This window comes from Bufo gargarizans, chromosome 1 (genome assembly GCF_014858855.1).
Source record: "Bufo gargarizans isolate SCDJY-AF-19 chromosome 1, ASM1485885v1, whole genome shotgun sequence".
Taxonomy (NCBI): domain Eukaryota; kingdom Metazoa; phylum Chordata; class Amphibia; order Anura; family Bufonidae; genus Bufo; species Bufo gargarizans.
This window is the reverse complement of record NC_058080.1, coordinates 694,456,698-694,479,762: the sequence shown is the minus strand read 5'-3', so window position 1 is coordinate 694,479,762 and position 23,065 is coordinate 694,456,698. Positions and strand designations below refer to the sequence as shown.

Below are 23,065 nucleotides of genomic sequence, written 5' to 3'. Positions count from 1 at the left end.
CTGATTGAGGGGTGCCATATACCTTCTTCTACAAAATACTGATTGAGGGGTGCTATTGCTATATAACTTATTTCACCAAATACTGATTGAAGGCTGCAATACACCTGCTTCCACAAAATACTGATTAAGGGGTCCCATATACCTGTTTCCCACAAAAACTGATTGAGGGGTGCTATATACCTGTTTCCGTCAAATACTGATTGACTGGTGCTATATACCTGTTTCCGTCAAATACGGATTGAGGGGTGCCATATACCTTCTTCCACAAAATACTGATTGAGGGGTGCTATTGCTATATACTTCTTCTACCAAATACTGATTGAGGGCTATGATACACCTGCTTCCACAAAATACAGATTGAGTGGTGCCAATACCTGTTTACGACAAATACTGATTGAGGGGTGCTATATACCTGTTTCCGCCAAATACTGATTGAGGGGTGCTATATGCCTTCTTCCACAAAATACTGATTTAAGGGTGCAATTTCTACCATATATACCTTCTTTCACCAAATACTGATTGAGGGCTGCAATACACATGCTTCCACAAAATACTGATTGAGGGGTGCCATATACCTGTTTCCGCCAAATACTGATTAAGGGGTGCTATATACTTGTTTCCGCCAAATACTGATTGAGGGGTGCCATATACCTTCTTCCACTAAATACTGATTGAGGGGTGCTATTGCTATATCACCAAATAATGATTGAGGGCTGCAATACACATGCTTCCACAAAATACTGATTGAGGGTGCCATACACCTGTTTCCGCCAAATACTGATTGAGGGGTGCCATACAGCTGTTTCCGCCAAATACTGATTGAGGGGTGCTATTGCTATATACCTTCTTCCACCAAATACTGATTTAGGGGTGCTATTGCTATATACCTTTTTCCACCAAATACTGATTGAGGGCTGCATTATACCTTCTTCCACAAATACTGCTCTTCTGTACGGACTTAGGCAGTGGGTCATTTAGAGAATGACAGGCAGAAGAAGAGGCAGACAGTTCCGCAGAGATGGTAGGGGTCGGGCAGGTGCACCAGGCCGGAGCCTAAGTGGGAAGTTGGAGAAGGACCATGCGATAACTTTAAAGGGCTCACCAGAGTTGGTTAAGTGGCTCACTCAGCCTTCCGCCTCTGCACCCTCCTCATCCTCTGTATCTGCACCCTCCTCACTCTCTGCTGTGTGCACCCCCAAAGACACCACTAACACCACCACCATAGCCCCTCCACTCGAGTCAGAGGAATTATTTTCCCATCCATTCCCAGACCTTACCAATGCGCAGCCATTCTTGGTATCTGATGAGGAGGAAGTGGAGGTAGCAACGGTCTGATGACAATACCCAGATCAGCCCAAGGAGGTTGGCCCCCGCTGTTGCTGCCTACTCCGAGATCTCTAATGTCAGTGGTAGTGAAGGTGACGATGATGACGTGTCGATGGACGTCACGTGGGTGCCCACAAGAGAGGAGGAGGAGGGGAGTTCAGAGGGGGAGATGGAGCAGCAGATAGGGAGCAGAAGGAGGAGAAGCAGGCAGAACTCGCAGTGCACAGGAGGCAAAAAGCAGACTGCAAATGTATCTGGAGCAAGCCATCCACCATGCACGGTCACATCTTGCGCTCCCAGCATGCTGGCACATGGCTCCACAGTGTGGCCTTTTTTTAACGTGTCAGCTGCTGATAATAATGTTTCCATCTGCAGCCTGTGCTGTCAACGCATAAGTCGCGGTAAGCCAAACACTCACCTAGGGACGACCGCCTTAGGCAGGCACCTGGCCTCCCATCACTGAGCCCAGTGGGAGCAACGCCATCAGAACTCACAAAGCCACACTCCCTACGCTCCACGTCCTGCCTTTTCTCCTCTCTCTTCCCATTTGTCCTCCACTCCACCTTCCACCGCGTCATCCTCACGTTAATCTGGCACAAGGCAGGCTTCCGTGGCCCAAATGTTCGAGCGTAAAAAAATGACGACGCTGGATAATCATCTTGCCAAACCGCTGACCGCTGGCACAGTGCAATAGAAGGTCCATGGAAGGAAATATTTCTCCCAGAAGGACATCCCTGAACTATATGGGCACGTTCAGCGGCAAGTTAATTTATCTCTGGCACACAGTGTCGGTGCTAAGATACATCTGACCACAGACAAATGGTCTAGCAAACACGGGCAGGGAAGGTACATAACTTTTACTGCCCACTGGGTGAACCTTCTGACGGCCGTCAAGCATGTAACCCGTGACACCCGTGTGGATTTGGTGTCACTGCCACGGATTGCCAGCAGTCCTGCCTCTTCTTCTCCTCCTCCTACTCCATCCTCCATCTCCTCCTCGTCTGACTCCTTCTTTTTCTCTGCTACCGCCTTTTCCGCTGCACCCCCCAAGCTCCCCAGAACCTATTTGGCGTGCCAGGTGAGACGTTACCATGCTGTGCTGCGTCTGTTGTACCTGGAAGCCAAGAGCCACACCGGTCCTGCTCTCCTTTTAGCTCTGCAGTCACAGGACGATCAGTAGCTAACCCCGCTCAATTTGACAGTTGGTAAAGTGGTGTGCGACAACGGTGTCAATCTGCTTAGCGTGCTAAAACAGAGCATGGCATACGTCTTGAACTTAGTTGTGCAATGATTCGTTGCCAAATACCCCGAGGTCCAGGACGTCTTGCGGCAGGCCAGGAAAATCTCTGGCCATTTTAGAAGATCTTACACGGCCATGCTGATGTTCAGTGGCGACACCACTTGCCCTTCAGACGTCTGATTTGTGACTGCCCGACGCGCTGGAGCTCCACCTTGTATATGCTCGATAGGCTGCTCCAGCAGAAACGTGCAGTTCACGACTACCTGTACGAACTCTGCGGCAGGACAGGTTCTGGGGAGCTTGTATTTTTTTCACCGCACTAGTGGCTGCTCATGCGCGACACATACAGACTTCAGTGGCCATTTGATGAGATCACTAAACTGATCAGTTGCAGGCAGGGCACCATCAGTGACATTATACCTTACGCCTTCTTTCTGGAGCGTGCATTGTGTCGTGTAATTGATCAAGCCGTCGAGGAGCAGGAGCTGGAAGATGAGGAAGTCGCAATGCTGAATGAATTCCCACGATTGAGGGTTCTCCATCTGAGACAAGTCAGCACTAGTCTGAAGAGGAGTCAGAGGAGGATGGTGGCTGGGGGGAGGAGGAAAAGCAAGAAGAGCAGGCTTTGAGGGGGACTAAACTTTTCGGGGATCCCTGGTGTTGTCCGTGGCTGGGGGGAGAAGACTGAGGATGACATTCTCCTGGGGGATCAGCAAGAGCAAGAGCGCTCCACCGCTTCCAATTTAGTGCAAATGGGGGCCTTAATGCTCCACTGTTTGAAAAGGGACCCCTATATAAAAAGCATAAAGGGCTAGGACCTGTACTGGGTGGCAACAAACTTAGACCCCCGGTACAAACACAAAATGGCGGACATGTTACCAGCATCACAGAGGGCTGTCAGAATGCAGCATTTCCAGGTCTTCCTGTGAGAGATGCTGCATTCTCCTGTTGGGGGCACTGGCAGAGGAATTTCTACCCACATCGAAACAGGTGCGGGTACCAATCCTACCGTGCCTGCAAGAAGAGGGCGGTTTGAAGATGTGTTGGTCACTTCGGATATGAGATCATTCTTGCAGCCAACCCATCAACAGCCGCCCTCCATATCCAGCCTCAGGGAACGCCTAGACAGATAGGTGTCCGACTACATCGGGTTAACGGCCAATGTGGAAGCGAGGAACCCCTGGACCACTGGGTGTGCAGGCTTGACCTGTGGCCAGAGCTGGCTAAAATTTGCCATGGAACTCTTGGCTTGACCCTCGTTGAGTGTCCTGTCCGAAAGGACGTTCAGTGCAGGAGGGGGGATTGTGACCGATAAGCGCACTCGTCTAGCTCATGACAGTGTGGACTACCTCACATTTCTAAAAATGAATGAGGCATGGATCTCGAAATAATTCAACACCTGTGACAACCACGGGTAATTTAATTTCATCATGCCAGCCCACACATATCCGCCATCATCCAGAACAAAGAATGGTCCTTGTCTTATGTATGTACAGCAGCATAAAAGGCTTTTTATGTCAGGTGAATGCCTAATTTTTGGGGCCTCTACTCCAGTGGCCTACAGTAAAATTGTTATCCATTGTCCGCCTAACGTATCTCCAGCCACATAATCACTTGTTCTTTTCTGTCAGGTGAATGCCAAATTTTTGGGGCCTGTACTCCACCGGCCTACAGTAAAATTGTTACCCAGTGACAGCCTAATGTACCTCCAGCCACATAATCACTTTTTCTTTTCTGTTAGGTGAATGCCTACTTTTTGGGGCCTGTACTGGCCTACAGTAAAATTGTTATCCAGTGACCGTCTAAAATACATCCAGCCACATAAGCACTTGTTCTTTTCTGTTAGGTGAATACGCAATTTTTGGGGCCTTTACTCCACTGGCCTACAGTAAAATTGTTATCCCAAGACCGCCTAATGTACCTCCAGCAAGATAATCACTTGTTCTTTTCTGTCAGGTGAATGCCTAATTTTGGGGGCCTGTACTCCCGTGGCCTAAAATAAAAATGTTCTAGGCTCCAGCAGGGCACATTTTTGAGAGTTTCCCTTTAAGATGCGTAAAAATGGCCCCTGATAAAAATACATATTTTTTTGTGTGAATTTTTGCCATTGATCCCCCTCTGGTATGTCACTATCCATGATGTGGGACTATTTGTGCACTTCTAGTAAGTATTTTGTGGCTGCAAATATGACTTGAAGGTTTTTCAAGTATACCTGCCATTAAAGTCAATGGGGTCCGCCGCAAATGCGCGGTTTGCAAATATTTGATTGCAAATGCGCTTTTGCGAATCGTCCCGGCCGATGTTCGTCCATCACTAACACCAAAGGAGATTGCCACAAGGGGTGCTCCGGGGAACAGTTGTGGGCCTGTTTGGTGTGGCTGCCTTCTCCCTTTTGCCACCCCACTGCCTCTTAGAGGCTGTTGTGGTGCTGCGGATCTCTCCCCCTCTGTACTGCTGTTCTCGCTCGGCTTGCCACCTTCCCAGGTTGGGTCAGTGACTTCATCGTCCAGCACCTCCTCTTCCACTTCCTCACTCTGGTCATCCTCCTGACTTGTTGAACTAACAACAACCTCAGTTATTGACAACTGTGTCTCATCCTCATCATGAACCTCTTGAGACACTAATTGCGGTTGACTTATTGGCAACTGTGTCTCATCATCATCATCCACCTCATGAAACACTAATTGCCGTTCCCCACCATCATCTTCTGACTGTGGATGCTCCAGAGTTTGGGAATCAGGGCACAAGATCTCCTTATGTCCTTCTTCAAGCGGGCTTGGCGAGAGGCCCAAATTAAGGAATGGCGATAAAAATAACTCCTTGGAATATCCGAGTGTGGGATCACTTGTTTGCCAAGACTCTCCATGGTGGGTGGAAGGAGTATATGGGTGAGGATTGTGTTGACCAGACTTTTGGCTGCTGTGACTGGACTTTGTGGAAGACAGGGTGGTGCTTAACCGACTGGAAGCATTATCTGCTGCAATCCAACTGACGACCTGGTCGCACTGGTCTGACTTTGAGAGTGGTGTCCTGCGCCACCCTGCAAACTGGGACATTAAGCTAGGTATCGTGGATGAGTGTGTTTCTCATGCTCTGGCATCAGGCACAGTTTCACCGTGCCCAGGGTCATGGTCTCTGCGTTCACCATCAGCAGCACAGCCACTTCCCTATCCCTTGCTGCTCTCCTTGCGCATATTAAATGGTATATATGCTTGCAAGTATGTCACACGTTCAGTAGCACAAGTTTTGTAAGTGTATGCACAAATAAAGTACACAGAATGTCCCAGATATTTTTAGGATGCACACACATTAAACAGGCGGTATAGCGCAAGTAATGTCGCTGTCACCGCCGCCTATTAAAAAATTACACTGAATGAATGACACTGATATTTAGGATACAGAAACATTATACAGGAGGTATAGGTCAAGTAATGTCTCAGGAGATGTAGCGCAGGTAATGTCGCTGCCACCAGCAGCCAAAAATTTTTACTGAATGTCACTGATATAACACAAACGTTATACAGGAGATGTAGCCAGGGGCGTAGCTATAGAGGGTGCAGAGGTAGCAGTCGCTACCGGGCCCAGGAGCCTGAGGGGGCCCAAAGACCCTTGTGCCACATAAGAAGACACCAACATTATAGAAAGTGCATGCTGGTCAAGTTACACCTCTGGCTGGAGGGAAGGGGTCAAGAATTTGGCATGGGGTGGTGCCATTTCAATTTTTGCCTTGGGCAGCACAAAAGGTTTGTGCTTACCTGCGCCTGGCCACAAAGCACTGAGGGAAGGGGGACCCAAGGTGAACTCTTGCACTAGGGCCCATGAGCCTTTAGCTACGCCCCTGGATGTAGCACAGGTAATGTAACTGTCCGCAGCGGACACCATCTACAGAAAAAGTACACTGGATGTCACAGATATTTTTAGGCTGTGCACACGTTACACAGGAGATGTAGCGCAGATAATGTCGCTGTCACCAGCGGCAAAAAAAATTACACCGAATGCCACTGATATTTCGGATGCGCTAGCGTTATACTGGAGATGTAGCACAGGTAATGTCGCTGCCACCAGCAGCAAAAAAATTTGACTGAATGTCACTGATATTTCGAATACGCAAACATACAGGAGATGTAGCGCAGGTAATGTAAATGTCTGCAGTGGACACAGTCTACAGAAAAAGTACACTGGATGTCACTGATATTTTTAGAATGCGCAGATAATGTCCAGTCTGCACGCTATTTAGTGCAGGTAGCGCTAAAAATATATATTGCTGCCACACACAATAGTCCTTAAAAGGACTTTTGGGTCTCTAACAAGTTTTAGCAATTTAGCTCAGGTTGCGCTAAAAAATATATATTGCTGCCACACACAACAATGCGGGACCTACACTCCCTGAATTGTATGGTAGCCGTAATAGCACATTAGGGGAAGTATTTAGTGTTAGGACCCGTCTTACAGAGATCGCCTTGACGTGTTGCAGACGGGATCAAACAATTTTGTACAAAATGTATTTGCCAAGCATCTCTAATTTATAAGTAGAGCATTAGCAATTATTATGCATTTTTGTACTTTATTTGGTTTGCAGAGAGCTGTTGCATTGCATGTTTTGTTTTACAGTGGTGTTTTCAGCCATAGAAACGTGCCACTGCGCATTGGGATGTGCTGACTGACCCCCTTTTTCTTCCACACACAACAATAGTCCTTTTGGGTCTATAACAAGTATAAAAATTAAACTATTCAAATTTCACTCCCTACAATATCTCTCCCTTCTGCTCTCCAGCTCTCCCTGACTAAGACTGAGCCAAACACGTGTCATCGGGTGCTATATAGCACCCGATGAAGCGTTCCGGACAGCCAATCACTGTAATGCCAGGAGCCAACATGGCTACGGCATTACAGTGAATGGCAGTACTTACCTGCACATTTATTGGCTGCGAATGGCAGTACTTACCTGCACATTTATTACCTGCAAATGTGCGGGGAGGAGACTCGAGCATTGCGCTCGAGCACATGCGGTATTCTGCCTGCTCGCCCAACACTACTAAGCATCACAAATGATCTGGGACAGAAATTATTATAAAGAGTTTGAATATACATACTTTTGACTTACAATTAAAAATCATTCATTTTCTCTAGCTATGGCTAGCTGATCCAACAACTTTGAGTAACCCCTACTGAAAAATGGAGCATAATGGATTTTTGGGTGTGTCACTCAGAAAAACATCTTGCAGTGGCCTATCTCCTAGCGGGAGATCCACATGGTAAAAGTTGATTCAACTCAATACATATTAGACAGTCCTGTGGGTTTGTTCCATTGGTATTCAATATGTATGGCACACTTAGTCACTTGACCCGGAGAATTCTTATTCTGTCCAGCTCCAATTGAAACTACCTTGACAGAAGATGACAACTGAAAGTCTTATATTTACCAATGAAATAAAAATCCACTTTAATAATCAGTGAAATACAATGTCATCCATTCCAAAGTGGTGAATGTTGCTTGTAAATGTTCACTTACTTGGTAAGTTAACCTTTGTACACCCTGACAGCCCATCTGCCGCACATTTATATACATCTCCTGTTCTTCGTGTTGGTTGACCCTCCAGTGGTGAGCCAATAAGCACCCTTAAAGGGAAAAAAACACATAATATATTTTGAAAATATACACAATAATATTAAAGGCTATGTACACCTTCGGAGCAATATTTTTTTTACTATTGCATTATACTCATTTTTAGGTAAAAATAATATTTTAAATTGGTCTTTATTACAAATATGGATCCCTTATTTCTGTACAGGACTGAGATGCTCTAATTGAGGGATCTGAATTTTCTCTCTCTTCTGTCAGCTAGCTAATCTGTCACATAAACCAAAAAAAGAGTGGGTAACCTTTAAAATATAACTTTTATTAGTATATATCTATAAAAAGCCCATATGTGAAATAGTGCAGATTAAATGAATGGGATAGAAATACCCCAATTTGGGTAGGTTTATGGTTATCTAGGGAGCAGAAAGGATAGTGGGGGAGAGGGTCTGCTGGGTCTCTGCCCCTATTGCACACCTTAATGAATCCGGTTGAGATGCTTGTATTGACCCCCTCCTTCGGAGGGACAGTCCATTTTTTTGTCAAGGCCCCTGATGACCTGGTGAGACCAGAGAAACGCATCGGGCTGTCATATGGTGTCTTGGAAGCATAGATTCTGGCATCGATCTTATACCATTGAAATTGGGTGTATACATTACTTGTGACACCTGAGTGCCTGGTTATGCAGGACGCAAGGTTTTCTTATCCAAGCTTTGTATAGAGTGTGTCCCAGGGACCTGAGTACACAAATATTGGTGTAGTTGACTTTGTGATTTAGGGTCTCCTGCCCCCCTCTTTCCTCCCCCTTCAGGACGAAGCTGGGCAGTCATTGCACTGTTTAGGGAAGGACATAGGGACGGCATAGGAGGTGCGCTGTGGATGGATAGGGATCATTTCATTAGGGTGTGCAATAGGGGCAGAGACCCAGCAGCCCCTTTCCCCCACTATCCTTTCCCCTCCCTAGATAACCACAAACCTACCCAAATTGGGATATTTCTATCGCGTTCATTTAATCTGCACTATTTCACATATGGGCTTTTTATAGATATATACTAATAAAAGTTATATTTTAAAGTTTACCCACTCTTTTCTTGGTTTATGTGACGCAATTATTGGGTACCTGAATCTGATATCTAAAAATACCAGTTAATTGATAGTTTTTTTCACCTAGCTAATCTGACTGATAAAAATGTGTGTTAAATAAGTGTTTATGACCTCTTAATAGAGATAAGGGTTATTAGGTGACTGGAACAAAATAAAAGTAAAAAGTAAGATTTACAGAGCTAGACAAACAGTTAACCTTTTGTGACAGAACAGCTCAATATTTTTAAGACCAACTGAATTTTATTTTTTATCCCAAAATCAGTAAATGAAAACATAAAACAAATTGCCTCCAAAGGTGTACATAGCTTTTAAAAGGGTTTTCTCATAAGATATACAGTGAGGAACAGAAGTATTTGAATACTCTGCAATTTTGCAAGTTCTCCCACTTAGAAATCACGGAGGGGTCTGAAATTCACATTGTAGGTGCATTCCCACTATGAGAGACAGAAATAAAAAATACAAAAATCAGGAAATTAAATTGTAGGATTTTTAAAGAATTTATGTGTCCTGCACTGCTGAACATAAGTACAGTCCTGATCAAAAGTTTAAGACCACTTCAAAAATGGCAAAAAAAAATCATATTTTACATTGTTGGATCTTAACAAGGTTCCAAGTAGAGGTTCAACATGCAACAAGAAGAAATGAGAGTGAGACAAAACATTTTTTGAGCATTCAATTAATTGAAAATAATGATTAAACTGAAACAGGCTGTTTTTCAGCTGATCCAAATTTTAGGACCACATGCCTTTAACCACCTCCGCCCCCCTAGCTTAAACACCCTTAATGACCAGACCACTTTTTACAATTCTGCACTACACTACTTTCACCGTTTATTGCTCGGTCATGCAACTTACCACCCAAATGAATTTTACCTCCTTTTTCTTCTCACTAATAGAGCGTTCATTTGGTGGTATTTCATTGCTGCTGACATTTTTACTTTTTTTGTTATTATCGAAATTTACAGAAATCTTTGCACAAAAATTACATTTTTCACTTGTAATTTTTTTTTTTTTAAAACGACATCTGTATATAAATTTTTCTCTAAATTTATTGTTCTACATGTCTTTGATAAAAAAAAATGTTTGGGGAAAAAAAATGGTTTGGGTAAAAGTTATAGCGTTTACAAACTATGGTACAAAAATGTGAATTTCCGCTTTTTGAAGCAGCTCTGACTTTCTGAGCACCTGTCATGTTTCCTGAGGTTCTACAATGCCCAGACAGTAGAAAAAACCCACAAATGACCCAATTTCGGAAAGTAGACACCCTAAGGTATTCGCTGATGGGCATAGTGAGTTCATGGAAGTTTTTATTTTTTGTCACAAGTTAGCAGAAAATTATGATTTTTTTTTCTATACAAAGTCTCATATTCCACTAACTTGTGACAAAAAAAAAACTTCCATGAACTCACTATGCCCATCATGAAATACCTTGGGGTGTCTTCTTTCCAAAATGGGGTCACTTGTGGGGTAGTTATACTGCCCTGGCATTTTAGGGGCCCTAATGTGTGAGAAGTAGTTTGAAATCAAAATGTGTAAAGAATGCCCTGTGAAATCCTAAAGGTGCTCTTTGGAATGTGGGCCCCTTTGCCCACCTAGGCTGCAAAAAAGTGTCACACATGTGGTATCGCCATGTGCCAACTTTGTATAAAAAAATGGGAAAAGTTGTCTTTTGCCGAGATATTTCTCTCACCCAGCAGGGGTATATGTAAAATGACACCCCAAAACACATTGCCCAACTTCTCCTGAGTACGGCGATACCACACTTTTTTGCAGCCTAGATGGGCAAAGGGGCCCACATTCCAAAGAGCACCTTTAGGATTTCACAGGGCATTTTTTACACATTTTGATTTCAAACTACTTCTCACGCATTAGGGCCCCTGAAATGCCAGGGCAGTATAACTACCCCACAAGTGACCCCATTTTGGAAAGAAGACACCCCAAGGAATTCCGTAAGTGGCATGGCGAGTTCCTAGAATTTTTTATTTTTTTTCACAAGTTAGTGGAATATGAGACTTTGTAAGAAAAAAAAATCCTCTTTTTTCGCTAACTTGTGACAAAAAATTTTTTCTAGGAACTCGCCATGCCCCTCACGGAATACCTTGGGGTGTCTTCTTTCCAAAATAAGGTGCACTTTGAAATGTGGGCCCCTTTGCCCACCTAGGCTGCAAAAATGTGTCACACATGTGGTATCGCCGAACTCAGAAGAAGTAGGGCAATGTGTTTTGGGGTGTCTTTTTACATATACCCATGCTGGGTGAGAGAAATATCTCGGCAAAAGACAACTTTTCCCACTTCTCCTGAGTACGGCCATACCACATGTGTGACACTTTTTTGCAGCCTAGATGCGCAAAGGGGCCCAAATTCATTTTAGGAAGGCATTTTTAGACATTTGGATCCCAGACTTCTTCTCACGCTTTAGGGCCCCAAAAATGCCAGGGCAGTATAAATACCCCACATGTGACCCCATTTTGGAAAGAAGACACCCCAAGGTATTCAATGAGGGGCATGGTGAGTTCATAGAAGATTTTTTTTTTGGGCACAAGTTAGCGGAAATATATATTTTTTTTTTCTCACAAAGTCTTCCTTTCCGCTAACGTGGGACAAAAAGTTCAGTCTTTCATGGACTCAATATGCCCCTCAGCGAATACCTTGGGGTGTCTTCTTTCCGAAATGGGGTCATATGTGGGGTATTTATACTGCCCTTGCATTTTAAGAACCCTAAATCGTGAGAAGAAGTCTGGAATATAAATGTCTAAAAATTTTTACGCATTTGGATTCCGTGAGGAGTATGGTGAGTTCATGTGAGATTTTATTTTTTGACACAAGTTAGTGGAATATGAGACTTTGTAAGAAAAAACAAAAAAAATTAAAAATATCAATTTCCGCTAACTTGTGCCCAAAAAATGTCTAAATGGCGCATTACAGGGGGGTGATCAATGACAGGGGGGTGATCAGGGAGTCTATATGGGGTGATCACCACCCTGTCATTGATCACTCCCCTGTAAGGCTCCATTCAGACGTCCGTATGTGTTTTGCGGATCCGCGGTGTCCGTGTTTTGCAGATCCACGGATCCGCAAAACACATACGGACCTCTGAATGGAGCCTTACAGGGGGGTGATCAGGGAGTCTATATGGGATGATCACCCCCCTGTAAGGCTCCATTCAGACGTCTGCATGTGTTTTACAGATCCACGGATCCATGGATCGGATCCGCAAAACACATACGGACGTCTGAATGGAGCCTTACAGGGGGGTGATCAATGACAGGGGGGTGATCACCCCATATAGACTCCCTGATCACCCCCTGTCATTGATCACTCCCCTGTAAGGCTCCATTCAGAGGTCCGTATGTGTTTTGCGGATCCACGGATCCATGGATCGGATCCGCAAAACACATACGGACATCTGAATGGAGCCTTACAGGGGGGTGATCAATGACACCGGGGGTGATCAGGGAGTGTATATGGGGTGATCACCCCCCTGTCATTGATCACCCCCCTGTAAGGCTCCATTCAGACGTCCGTATGTGTTTTGTGGATCCGATCCGTGGATCCGTAAAACACATGCGGACGTCTGAATGGAGCCTTACAGGGGGGTGATCATCCCATATAGACTCCCTGATCACCCCCCTGTAAGGCTCCATTCAGAGGTCCGTATGTGTTTTGCGGATCCACGGCTCCATGGATCGGATCCGCAAAACACATACGGACGTCTGAATGGAGCCTTACAGGGGGGTGATCAATGACACCGGGGGTGATCAGGGAGTGTATATGGGGTGATCACCCCCCTGTCATTGATCACCCCCCTGTAAGGCTCCATTCAGACGTCCGTATGTGTTTTGTGGATCCGATCCGTGGATCCGCAAAACACATACGGACCTCTGAATGGAGCCTTACAGGGGGGTGATCAGGGAGTCTATATGGGATGATCACCCCCCTGTAAGGCTCCATTCAGACGTCCGCATGTGTTTTGCGGATCCACGGCTCCATGGATCGGATCCGCAAAACACATACGGACATCTGAATGGAGCCTTACAGGGGGGTGATCAATGACACCGGGGGTGATCAGGGAGTGTATATGGGGTGATCACCCCCCTGTCATTGATCACCCCCCTGTAAGGCTCCATTCAGACGTCCGTATGTGTTTTGTGGATCCGATCCGTGGATCCGCAAAACACATACGGACCTCTGAATGGAGCCTTACAGGGGGGTGATCAGGGAGTCTATATGGGATGATCACCCCCCTGTAAGGCTCCATTCAGACGTCCGCATGTGTTTTGCGGATCCACGGCTCCATGGATCGGATCCGCAAAACACATACGGACATCTGAATGGAGCCTTACAGGGGGGTGATTAATGACAGGGGGGTGATAAATGACAGGGGGGTGATCAGGGAGTCTATATGGGGTGATCACCCCCCTGTCATTGATCACCCCCCTGTAAGGCTCCATTCAGACGTCCGTATGTGTTTTGCGGATCCGATCCGTGGATCCGTAAAACACATGCGGACGTCTGAATGGAGCCTTACAGGGGGGTGATCATCCCATATAGACTCCCTGATCACCCCCCTGTAAGGCTCCATTCAGAGGTCCGTATGTGTTTTGCGGATCCACGGCTCCATGGATCGGATCCGCAAAACACATACGGACGTCTGAATGGAGCCTTACCGGGGGGTGATCAATGACAGGGGGGTGATCAGGGAGTGTATATGGGGTGATCATCCCCCTGTCATTGATCACCCCCCTGTAAGTCACTCTGCCTGAGACAGCTGTCTCCGGACCGCGATCCTGCGTTAGGCGGTCCGGAGGCGGTTAAAAGGCCAAATCTGTGCAAAGATGTGGATTAATTGTCATTTTCTGTCAGGTAGTCACACGTTGTGATGGCAAAGGCAAAAAAAATCTTCCTTTTTGAACGTGGTCGGGTAGTTGAACTGCATAAACAGGGTCTCTCACAGCGCGCCATCGTTGCTGAGGTGGGACGCAGTAAGTCATTTGGAATTTCCTAAATGATCCTGAGGGTTATGGAACAAAAGGTCAAGTAGAAGACCCCAAAAAAATTCATCAGCACTGAGCAGGAGGATCCAATTGGCTGTCCGTCAAGACACTAGACGATCCTTGACCTAAATTAAGGGCCTTACTGGTGCTGACTGCAGCCCCATAACCATCAGACGGCATCTGAGACTGAAGGACTTCAAAAACAAAAAACGTCTTCAAAGACCTCGTCTCATTGAACGCCACAGAACTGCTCGTTTGGACTTTGCAAGAGAGCACCAAACATGGGACATTCAAAGGTGTAAGAAAGTTTTATTCTCTGATAAGAAAAAATTTAACTTGATGGTCCTGATGGTTTCCAACGTTACTGGCATGACAAGCAGATCCCACCTGAGATGTTTTCTACGCGCCACAGTGGAGGGGGCGCATAATGGTCTGGGGTGCTTTTTCCTTCAATGGAACAATGGAGCTTCAGGAAGTGCAGGGGCGTCAAACGGCCGCTGGCTATGTCCAGATGTTGCAGAGAGCATTCCTCATGACTGAGGGCCCTCGTCTGTGTGGTAACAACTGGGTTTTTCAACAGGATAACGCTACAGTACACAATGCCTGCAGGGCAAGGGACTTCTTCCAGGAGAATAACATCACTGTTTTGGCCCATCCTGCGTGTTCCCCTGATCTAAATCTAATTGAGAACCTTTGGGGATGGATGGCAAGGGAAGTTTACAAAAATGGACAACAGTTCCAGACAGTAGATGGCCTTTGTGCGGCTGTCTTCACCACTTGGAGAAATGTTCCCACTCACCTCATGGAAACGCTTGCATCAAGCATGCCAAAACGAATTTTTGAAGTGATAAACAATAACGGTGGAGCTACTCATTACTGAGTTCATGTTTGGGAGTTGGATTTCTGTTTTGGGGGGGGGGTTCGTTTTTTTTGGGAGGTGTGGTCCTAAACTTTTGATCAGCTGAAAAACAGCCTGTTTCAGTTTATTCGTTGTATTCATTAAATTGAATGCTCAAAAAATGTTTTGTCTCACTCCCATTTCTTCTTGTTGCATGTTGAAGCTCTACTTGGAACCTTGTTAAGATCCAGCCATGCTAAATATGATTTGTTGCCATTTTTCAAGAGGTTTTAAACTTTTGATCAGGACTGTATTTGAACACCTGAGAAAATCAGTGTTAATATTTGGTACAGAAGCCTTTGTTTGCAATTACAGAGGTCAAATGTTTCCTGTAGTTCTTGACCAGGTTTGCACAAACTGCATCAGAGATTTTGGCCCACTCCCCCACACAGATCTCCTCTATATTTGTCAGGTTTCTGGGCTGCCGCTGAGCAACACGGAGTTTCAGCTCCCTCCAAAGATGTTCTATTGGATTTAGGTCTGGAGACTGGCTAGCCACTCCAGAACCTTGATATGCTTCTTACGGAGCCACTTCTTGGTTATCCTGGCTGTGTGCTTCGAGTTGTTGTCATGTTGGAAGACCCAGCCACGACCCATCTTCTTTTTTTTTTCTTTTTTTTATTATCTTTATTAGTTTTATTAAATACAATATATCAAGACAAAAATATAGGTGTTTTCCCATTTTCTTATTCATTACAATGTAAATAGTAAACCTCAATGTACAGTTACATACCCCATTGTGCAATCCCCGTTGCTTAGTCTTCTTCTGGAGGAGGTAAAAGGGGAGGAGAATTTTTTTTTATCTTTTCCCCTTCCTCTCTCTCCCGCATCTGCCCCCCACCACACCCACCACTTCCCCCGCCTGCCCCCCGGGTCCACCACCAGCCAAGCCCGCTAACTGTCATGGTCTTACCTTCTTGCTGTTCTCCTTCGTTTGACATGTGCTGGCGGCCATCTTGGTTTCTGGGTTTCTTGTAGCCTCCCACCCTGCGGCTTCTCCTTCCCACTGGGAGGAGCTGGATGCCCAGCTCATATATATAGGAGGTCTGTGGCTTAAGTTCCTTGCTTGGTCCTCCTGTGTTCACATGCTTCTAAGACTGCTGCTGCTTCTGGTTCCTGATCCTGGCCTCGTCTGACTACCCCGCTGGTTCCTGATCCTGGCTTCGTCTGACTACCCTGCTGGTTCCTGATCCAGGCTTCGTCTGACTACCCTTCTGGTTCCTGACCTCTGGCTACGCAAGACCCTGCTTCGGTTTAGCCATCCGTTTGGACTTTTGCTTACAGCTTGATTTTCAATAAAGCCTTCTATTTCCACTTATCTCTTGTTGTACGTCTGGTTCATGGTTCCTTGACATTAGGACCAAGCCATGAATTCTGACGGTACAGGGCCATCCTCGCTACCTACGCTGATTGCCAGACTTGATCAGCAGGATCACCTGTTGGGTCGGTTCGCTGTGGCGTTGCAAACCCTGCTTGAACGCACGGCTCATTTCGCTTCCGTTGCCGATGGGTCGGTTGTCGCTCCTGGGCCCGCTCCTACTGCCGCTCCGGTTGTTGCGCCAGAGTCTACCCCGACACCTGTTGCTGCGCCTGCGGTGTCTCGGGGTATGACCGGTTCTGCCCCCCTTCCACAGCGCTTTGGGGGAGAGCCAACTCAGTGCCGAGGTTTCCTTAACCAGGTGGGCATTTATTTCGAGTTGCTGCCACATGCCTTTCCTACTGAGAGATCAAAGGTGGGCTTCTTGATCTCGCTGCTCTCGGACAAGGCCTTGGCCTGGGCCAGCCCTTTATGGGAGAACAACAATCTGGTGGTTGCCGAGTTTTCCGGTTTTGTTGCTTCTCTTCGGAAGGTATTCGATGTGCCGGCTCGTGCTGCCTCTGCTGCGAAGCTCCTTATGTCCATCAGACAGGGTTCACGATCCGTAGCTGAATACGCCATTGAGTTTCGTACCCTGGCAGCAGAGGTGGGCTGGAATAATGAGGCTCTGGTCGCTGCTTTCTCTCATGGTCTCTCGGATGCCTTGAAGGATGAGGTTGCAGCTAAGGACCTACCAGTGGAGCTCGAGTCTCTTATTTCTTTCCTGATTTTGATTGACACCAGACTCAGGGAGAGACCTTCCTTTAAGGAGAGCCTGCGGAGGTCTTCTAACAGATTGGCGCCTACGTTTGCTGTCCCACCCGTGCCTCCCTCTCCTCCCACGCCTCCTGGGGATGACTTGTCTGGGGGTGAACCCATGCAGCTGGGGTTTGCTCGCCTGTCCGAGGGGGAGAGGGTACTCCGGAGACGCGAGGGCCGATGCATGTACTGTGGTCTCGGTGGGCATTTTCGGTTGGCATGTTCGAACCGTCCGGGAAACGCTCGCACCTGAGATCCTGTCGGGGGCAGATCTTGGGTGGAGTCTCCTCGTCCCCGGTTTCCCGTGTTGACAAACCACTGATCACTGTTGTCCTCTCCTGGGTCGGGGGCTCGGTGACAACCCAGGCGTTGGTGGACTCTGGTGCTGGTGGTTTGTTCATTGATAGTGTGTTCGCTGCCGCCAATTCCATTCCTCTGCAGCCTCGAGGTTCCCCACTGGCTCTTGAGGCGATAGACGGCAGACCCCTTCTGCCGCCACACGTGACTCATGAGACCCTTCCAGTGGGGATAGCCATTGGTGCCGTTCACAGAGAGTCGGTCTGTCTCCAGGTGATTTCGTCTCCACACTACTCGGTGGTCTTGGGGTACCCCTGGCTCCAGAAGCATAATCCGACTTTCGATTGGAGTTCGGCCGAGATCCTCTCGTGGTCACCGCAGTGTGGGGCTAGTTGCATCCATGGGCCTGTCAAGTTGCTGTGTACTTCCTCGGACTCTCTGTTGCCTCCTGAATACGAAGAGTACCCGGATGTATTCGATAAGGTGCGCGCGGTTGCCCTACCTCCGCACCGCCCATACGATTGTGCCATAGAGTTACAATCTGGTGCCGTTCCTCCTCGTGGCAAAGTCTATCCACTGTCGGTAGCGGAGAATGAGGCCATGGAGGAGTACGTGAGGGAGGCGCTTTCACGCGGACACATTCGCAAATCCTCGTCCCCGGCAGGGGCTGGATTTTTCTTTGTGAAAAAGAAGGGCGGTGAGTTGAGGCCTTGCATCGATTACAGGGGTCTCAATCGCATCACGATCAAGAACGCTTACCCGATACCCTTGATTTCCGAGCTGTTCGATCGCCTCAAAGGGGCCACGGTCTTTACCAAACTCGACCTGAGGGCGGCATATAACCTGGTAAGGATCAAGGCGGGCGATGAGTGGAAGACCGCGTTTAACACCAGGACCGGTCATTATGAATCCTTGGTTATGCCCTTTGGGTTGTGCAATGCGCCCGCAGTCTTCCAGGAATTCATCAACGATGTTTTCCGTGACCTGTTGCAGCAGTGTGTGGTGGTCTATTTGGATGACATCTTGGTATATTCTGAATCCATGGAGGCCCACATTATGGATGTCAGACGAGTGTTGCAACGGTTACGAGAGAACAGGCTGTTCGGTAAGCTTGAGAAATGCGAATTTCACCGATCCCAGGTAACCTTCTTAGGTTACATCATTTCCGCTGAGGGGTTCTCCATGGATCCTGAGAAGGTTTCGGCTGTCTTACAGTGGCCCCAGCCCAGTGGTCTCCGTGCCCTGCAGCGCTTTTTGGGCTTCGCCAATTATTATCGGAAGTTCATCAGGGACTTTTCTATGCTAGCCAAGCCTCTCACGGATCTGACCAGGAAGGGCAGTAATTTCCAGGTCTGGCCGCTCGAGGCCATCCGAGCTTTTGAGGCTCTAAAGTCCGCCTTTGTGTCGGCTCCGATTCTGTCGCATCCCAACCCTGGGTTGCCCTTTGTCCTCGAGGTGGACGCGTCTGAGACGGGAGTAGGCGCCCTTCTGTCTCAGCGTAGAACACCAGAGGGTCCTCTGCTCCCTTGTGGGTTTTACTCCCGGAAACTGTCTTCCGCGGAGTGCAACTATCAGATTGGTGACAGGGAGTTATTGGCCATCGTGCAGGCCCTTAAAGAATGGAGGCACTTGCTCGAGGGTTCGGTGGTTCCGGTTCTCATCCTGACGGACCACAAGAATCTGACCTACCTTTCTGAGGCCAAGAGATTGACACCACGTCAGGCCAGATGGGCTCTGTTCTTGTCACGTTTTAATTACGTGGTCTCCTACCTACCCGGTTCCAAGAACATCAGAGCGGATGCCTTATCACGGCAGTACTCCGAGCTGTCCGGGGAGGAGTCGATTCCGACTTCGGTCATACCTCCGAATCAGATCCTGGCCGCCATTCGCACCAGCCTGACCTCTCCCCTGGGTGAGCAGATTTTGGCGGCTCAATCTGGTGCTCCCTCTGGGAGACCCAACGGCAGATGTTTTGTGCCTGAGGAGTTGCGCACTCGGTTGTTGCGAACCTACCATAACTTCAAGGCCGCGGGGCATCCTGGAAAGAATCAGCTGTTTCACGTCTGTTCTGGTGGCCTTCTCTACGTTCCGACATCGCCGCATATGTAGCGGCATGCTCCGTTTGTGCCCAGAGTAAGTCCCCTCAGCACCGTCCGTTGGGCCTTTTGCAACCCATAGCCACCGGGGAGCGCCCATGGTCACACCTGGGGATGGATTTCATTGTGGACCTCCCTGCATCCCGAGGCCATACGGTCATTCTCATGATTGTGGATCGGTTTTCCAAAATGTGCCACTGTGTTCCTCTCAAGAAGTTACCCTCTGCACAAGAGTTGGCCACGATTTTCGCCAGGGAGGTCTTCCGGTTGCACGGTTTGCCCAAGGAGATTGTGTCGGATCGGGGGAGTCAGTTTGTGTCCAGGTTCTGGCGCGCCTTTTGCTCCCAGTTGGGGATTCATCTCTCTTTCTCCTCGGCCTACCACCCTCAGTCCAATGGGGCCGCAGAACGATCCAATCAGGCCTTGGAGCAATTCCTTCGTTGCTATGTCTCCGATCACCAAGACAATTGGGTTGACCTCCTGCCTTGGGCTGAGTTTGCCAGGAACACGGCGGTGAACTCTTCCTCTGGGACGTCTCCCTTCATGGCCAATTATGGGTTCCAACCTGCCGTGTTACCGGAGGTATTCTCTCCCCAGGATATTCCGGCTGTGGAGGATCACCTTTCCGTCCTACGTGCTTCTTGGGTACAGATCCAGAGGTCCCTTGAGGTCTCTGCGCAGCGCCAGAGACTCCAGGCTGATCGCAGACGAGCGCCCGCTCCTTCCTACCAGGTCGGAGACCGTGTATGGTTGTCCACCCGCAACCTCAACCTTCGAGTGCCCACTCCCAAGCTGGCGCCTCGCTTTGTTGGTCCCTTCCGAGTGCTTCGCAGGGTAAACCCGGTAGCCTATGCCCTTGCGCTTCCTCCTGGCATGCGGATCTCCAACGTGTTTCATGTCTCCCTGTTGAAGCCATTGGTGTGCAATCGTTTCACTTCCTCGGTTCCTCGGCCCCGTCCGGTCCAAGTGGGCAATCGTGAGGAATATGAGGTGAGCAATATCCTGGACTCACGCCTGGTCCGCGGTCGGTTGCAGTTTTTGGTCCATTGGCGTGGTTATGGTCCAGAGGAGCGTTCCTGGGTTCCCTCCGCAGATGTCCATGCTCCTGCTTTGCTCCGAGCCTTCCATGCACGCTTCCCTCAGAAACCGTTCCTTACTCCGCGGAGGAGGGGCCCTTGAGGGGGAGGTACTGTCATGGTCTTACCTTCTTGCTGTTCTCCTTCGTTTGACATGTGCTGGCGGCCATCTTGGTTTCTGGGTTTCTTGTAGCCTCCCACCCTGCGGCTTCTCCTTCCCACTGGGAGGAGCTGGATGCCCAGCTCATATATATAGGAGGTCTGTGGCTTAAGTTCCTTGCTTGGTCCTCCTGTGTTCACATGCTTCTAAGACTGCTGCTGCTTCTGGTTCCTGATCCTGGCCTCGTCTGACTACCCCGCTGGTTCCTGATCCTGGCTTCGTCTGACTACCCTGCTGGTTCCTGATCCAGGCTTCGTCTGACTACCCTTCTGGTTCCTGACCTCTGGCTACGCAAGACCCTGCTTCGGTTTAGCCATCCGTTTGGACTTTTGCTTACAGCTTGATTTTCAATAAAGCCTTCTATTTCCACTTATCTCTTGTTGTACGTCTGGTTCATGGTTCCTTGACATTAGGACCAAGCCATGAATTCTGACGGTACAGGGCCATCCTCGCTACCTACGCTGATTGCCAGACTTGATCAGCAGGATCACCTGTTGGGTCGGTTCGCTGTGGCGTTGCAAACCCTGCTTGAACGCACGGCTCATTTCGCTTCCGTTGCCGATGGGTCGGTTGTCGCTCCTGGGCCCGCTCCTACTGCCGCTCCGGTTGTTGCGCCAGAGTCTACCCCGACACCTGTTGCTGCGCCTGCGGTGTCTCGGGGTATGACCGGTTCTGCCCCCCTTCCACAGCGCTTTGGGGGAGAGCCAACTCAGTGCCGAGGTTTCCTTAACCAGGTGGGCATTTATTTCGAGTTGCTGCCACATGCCTTTCCTACTGAGAGATCAAAGGTGGGCTTCTTGATCTCGCTGCTCTCGGACAAGGCCTTGGCCTGGGCCAGCCCTTTATGGGAGAACAACAATCTGGTGGTTGCCGAGTTTTCCGGTTTTGTTGCTTCTCTTCGGAAGGTATTCGATGTGCCGGCTCGTGCTGCCTCTGCTGCGAAGCTCCTTATGTCCATCAGACAGGGTTCACGATCCGTAGCTGAATACGCCATTGAGTTTCGTACCCTGGCAGCAGAGGTGGGCTGGAATAATGAGGCTCTGGTCGCTGCTTTCTCTCATGGTCTCTCGGATGCCTTGAAGGATGAGGTTGCAGCTAAGGACCTACCAGTGGAGCTCGAGTCTCTTATTTCTTTCCTGATTTTGATTGACACCAGACTCAGGGAGAGACCTTCCTTTAAGGAGAGCCTGCGGAGGTCTTCTAACAGATTGGCGCCTACGTTTGCTGTCCCACCCGTGCCTCCCTCTCCTCCCACGCCTCCTGGGGATGACTTGTCTGGGGGTGAACCCATGCAGCTGGGGTTTGCTCGCCTGTCCGAGGGGGAGAGGGTACTCCGGAGACGCGAGGGCCGATGCATGTACTGTGGTCTCGGTGGGCATTTTCGGTTGGCATGTTCGAACCGTCCGGGAAACGCTCGCACCTGAGATCCTGTCGGGGGCAGATCTTGGGTGGAGTCTCCTCGTCCCCGGTTTCCCGTGTTGACAAACCACTGATCACTGTTGTCCTCTCCTGGGTCGGGGGCTCGGTGACAACCCAGGCGTTGGTGGACTCTGGTGCTGGTGGTTTGTTCATTGATAGTGTGTTCGCTGCCGCCAATTCCATTCCTCTGCAGCCTCGAGGTTCCCCACTGGCTCTTGAGGCGATAGACGGCAGACCCCTTCTGCCGCCACACGTGACTCATGAGACCCTTCCAGTGGGGATAGCCATTGGTGCCGTTCACAGAGAGTCGGTCTGTCTCCAGGTGATTTCGTCTCCACACTACTCGGTGGTCTTGGGGTACCCCTGGCTCCAGAAGCATAATCCGACTTTCGATTGGAGTTCGGCCGAGATCCTCTCGTGGTCACCGCAGTGTGGGGCTAGTTGCATCCATGGGCCTGTCAAGTTGCTGTGTACTTCCTCGGACTCTCTGTTGCCTCCTGAATACGAAGAGTACCCGGATGTATTCGATAAGGTGCGCGCGGTTGCCCTACCTCCGCACCGCCCATACGATTGTGCCATAGAGTTACAATCTGGTGCCGTTCCTCCTCGTGGCAAAGTCTATCCACTGTCGGTAGCGGAGAATGAGGCCATGGAGGAGTACGTGAGGGAGGCGCTTTCACGCGGACACATTCGCAAATCCTCGTCCCCGGCAGGGGCTGGATTTTTCTTTGTGAAAAAGAAGGGCGGTGAGTTGAGGCCTTG

General features: G+C 48.6%; 1 protein-coding gene across 1 annotated transcript in view; it reads right to left on the bottom strand.

Annotated features, from left to right (window-relative positions):
* The window catches only part of ITGA1 (integrin subunit alpha 1), a 276,177-nt gene that overhangs the window by 161,268 nt on the left and 91,844 nt on the right, over positions 1–23,065 (bottom strand). The window contains exon 3 of the mRNA XM_044276225.1: positions 8,079–8,185. Coding sequence (XP_044132160.1) covers positions 8,079–8,185 — 107 coding nt within the window. The remainder of the gene's footprint in view (positions 1–8,078; positions 8,186–23,065) is intronic.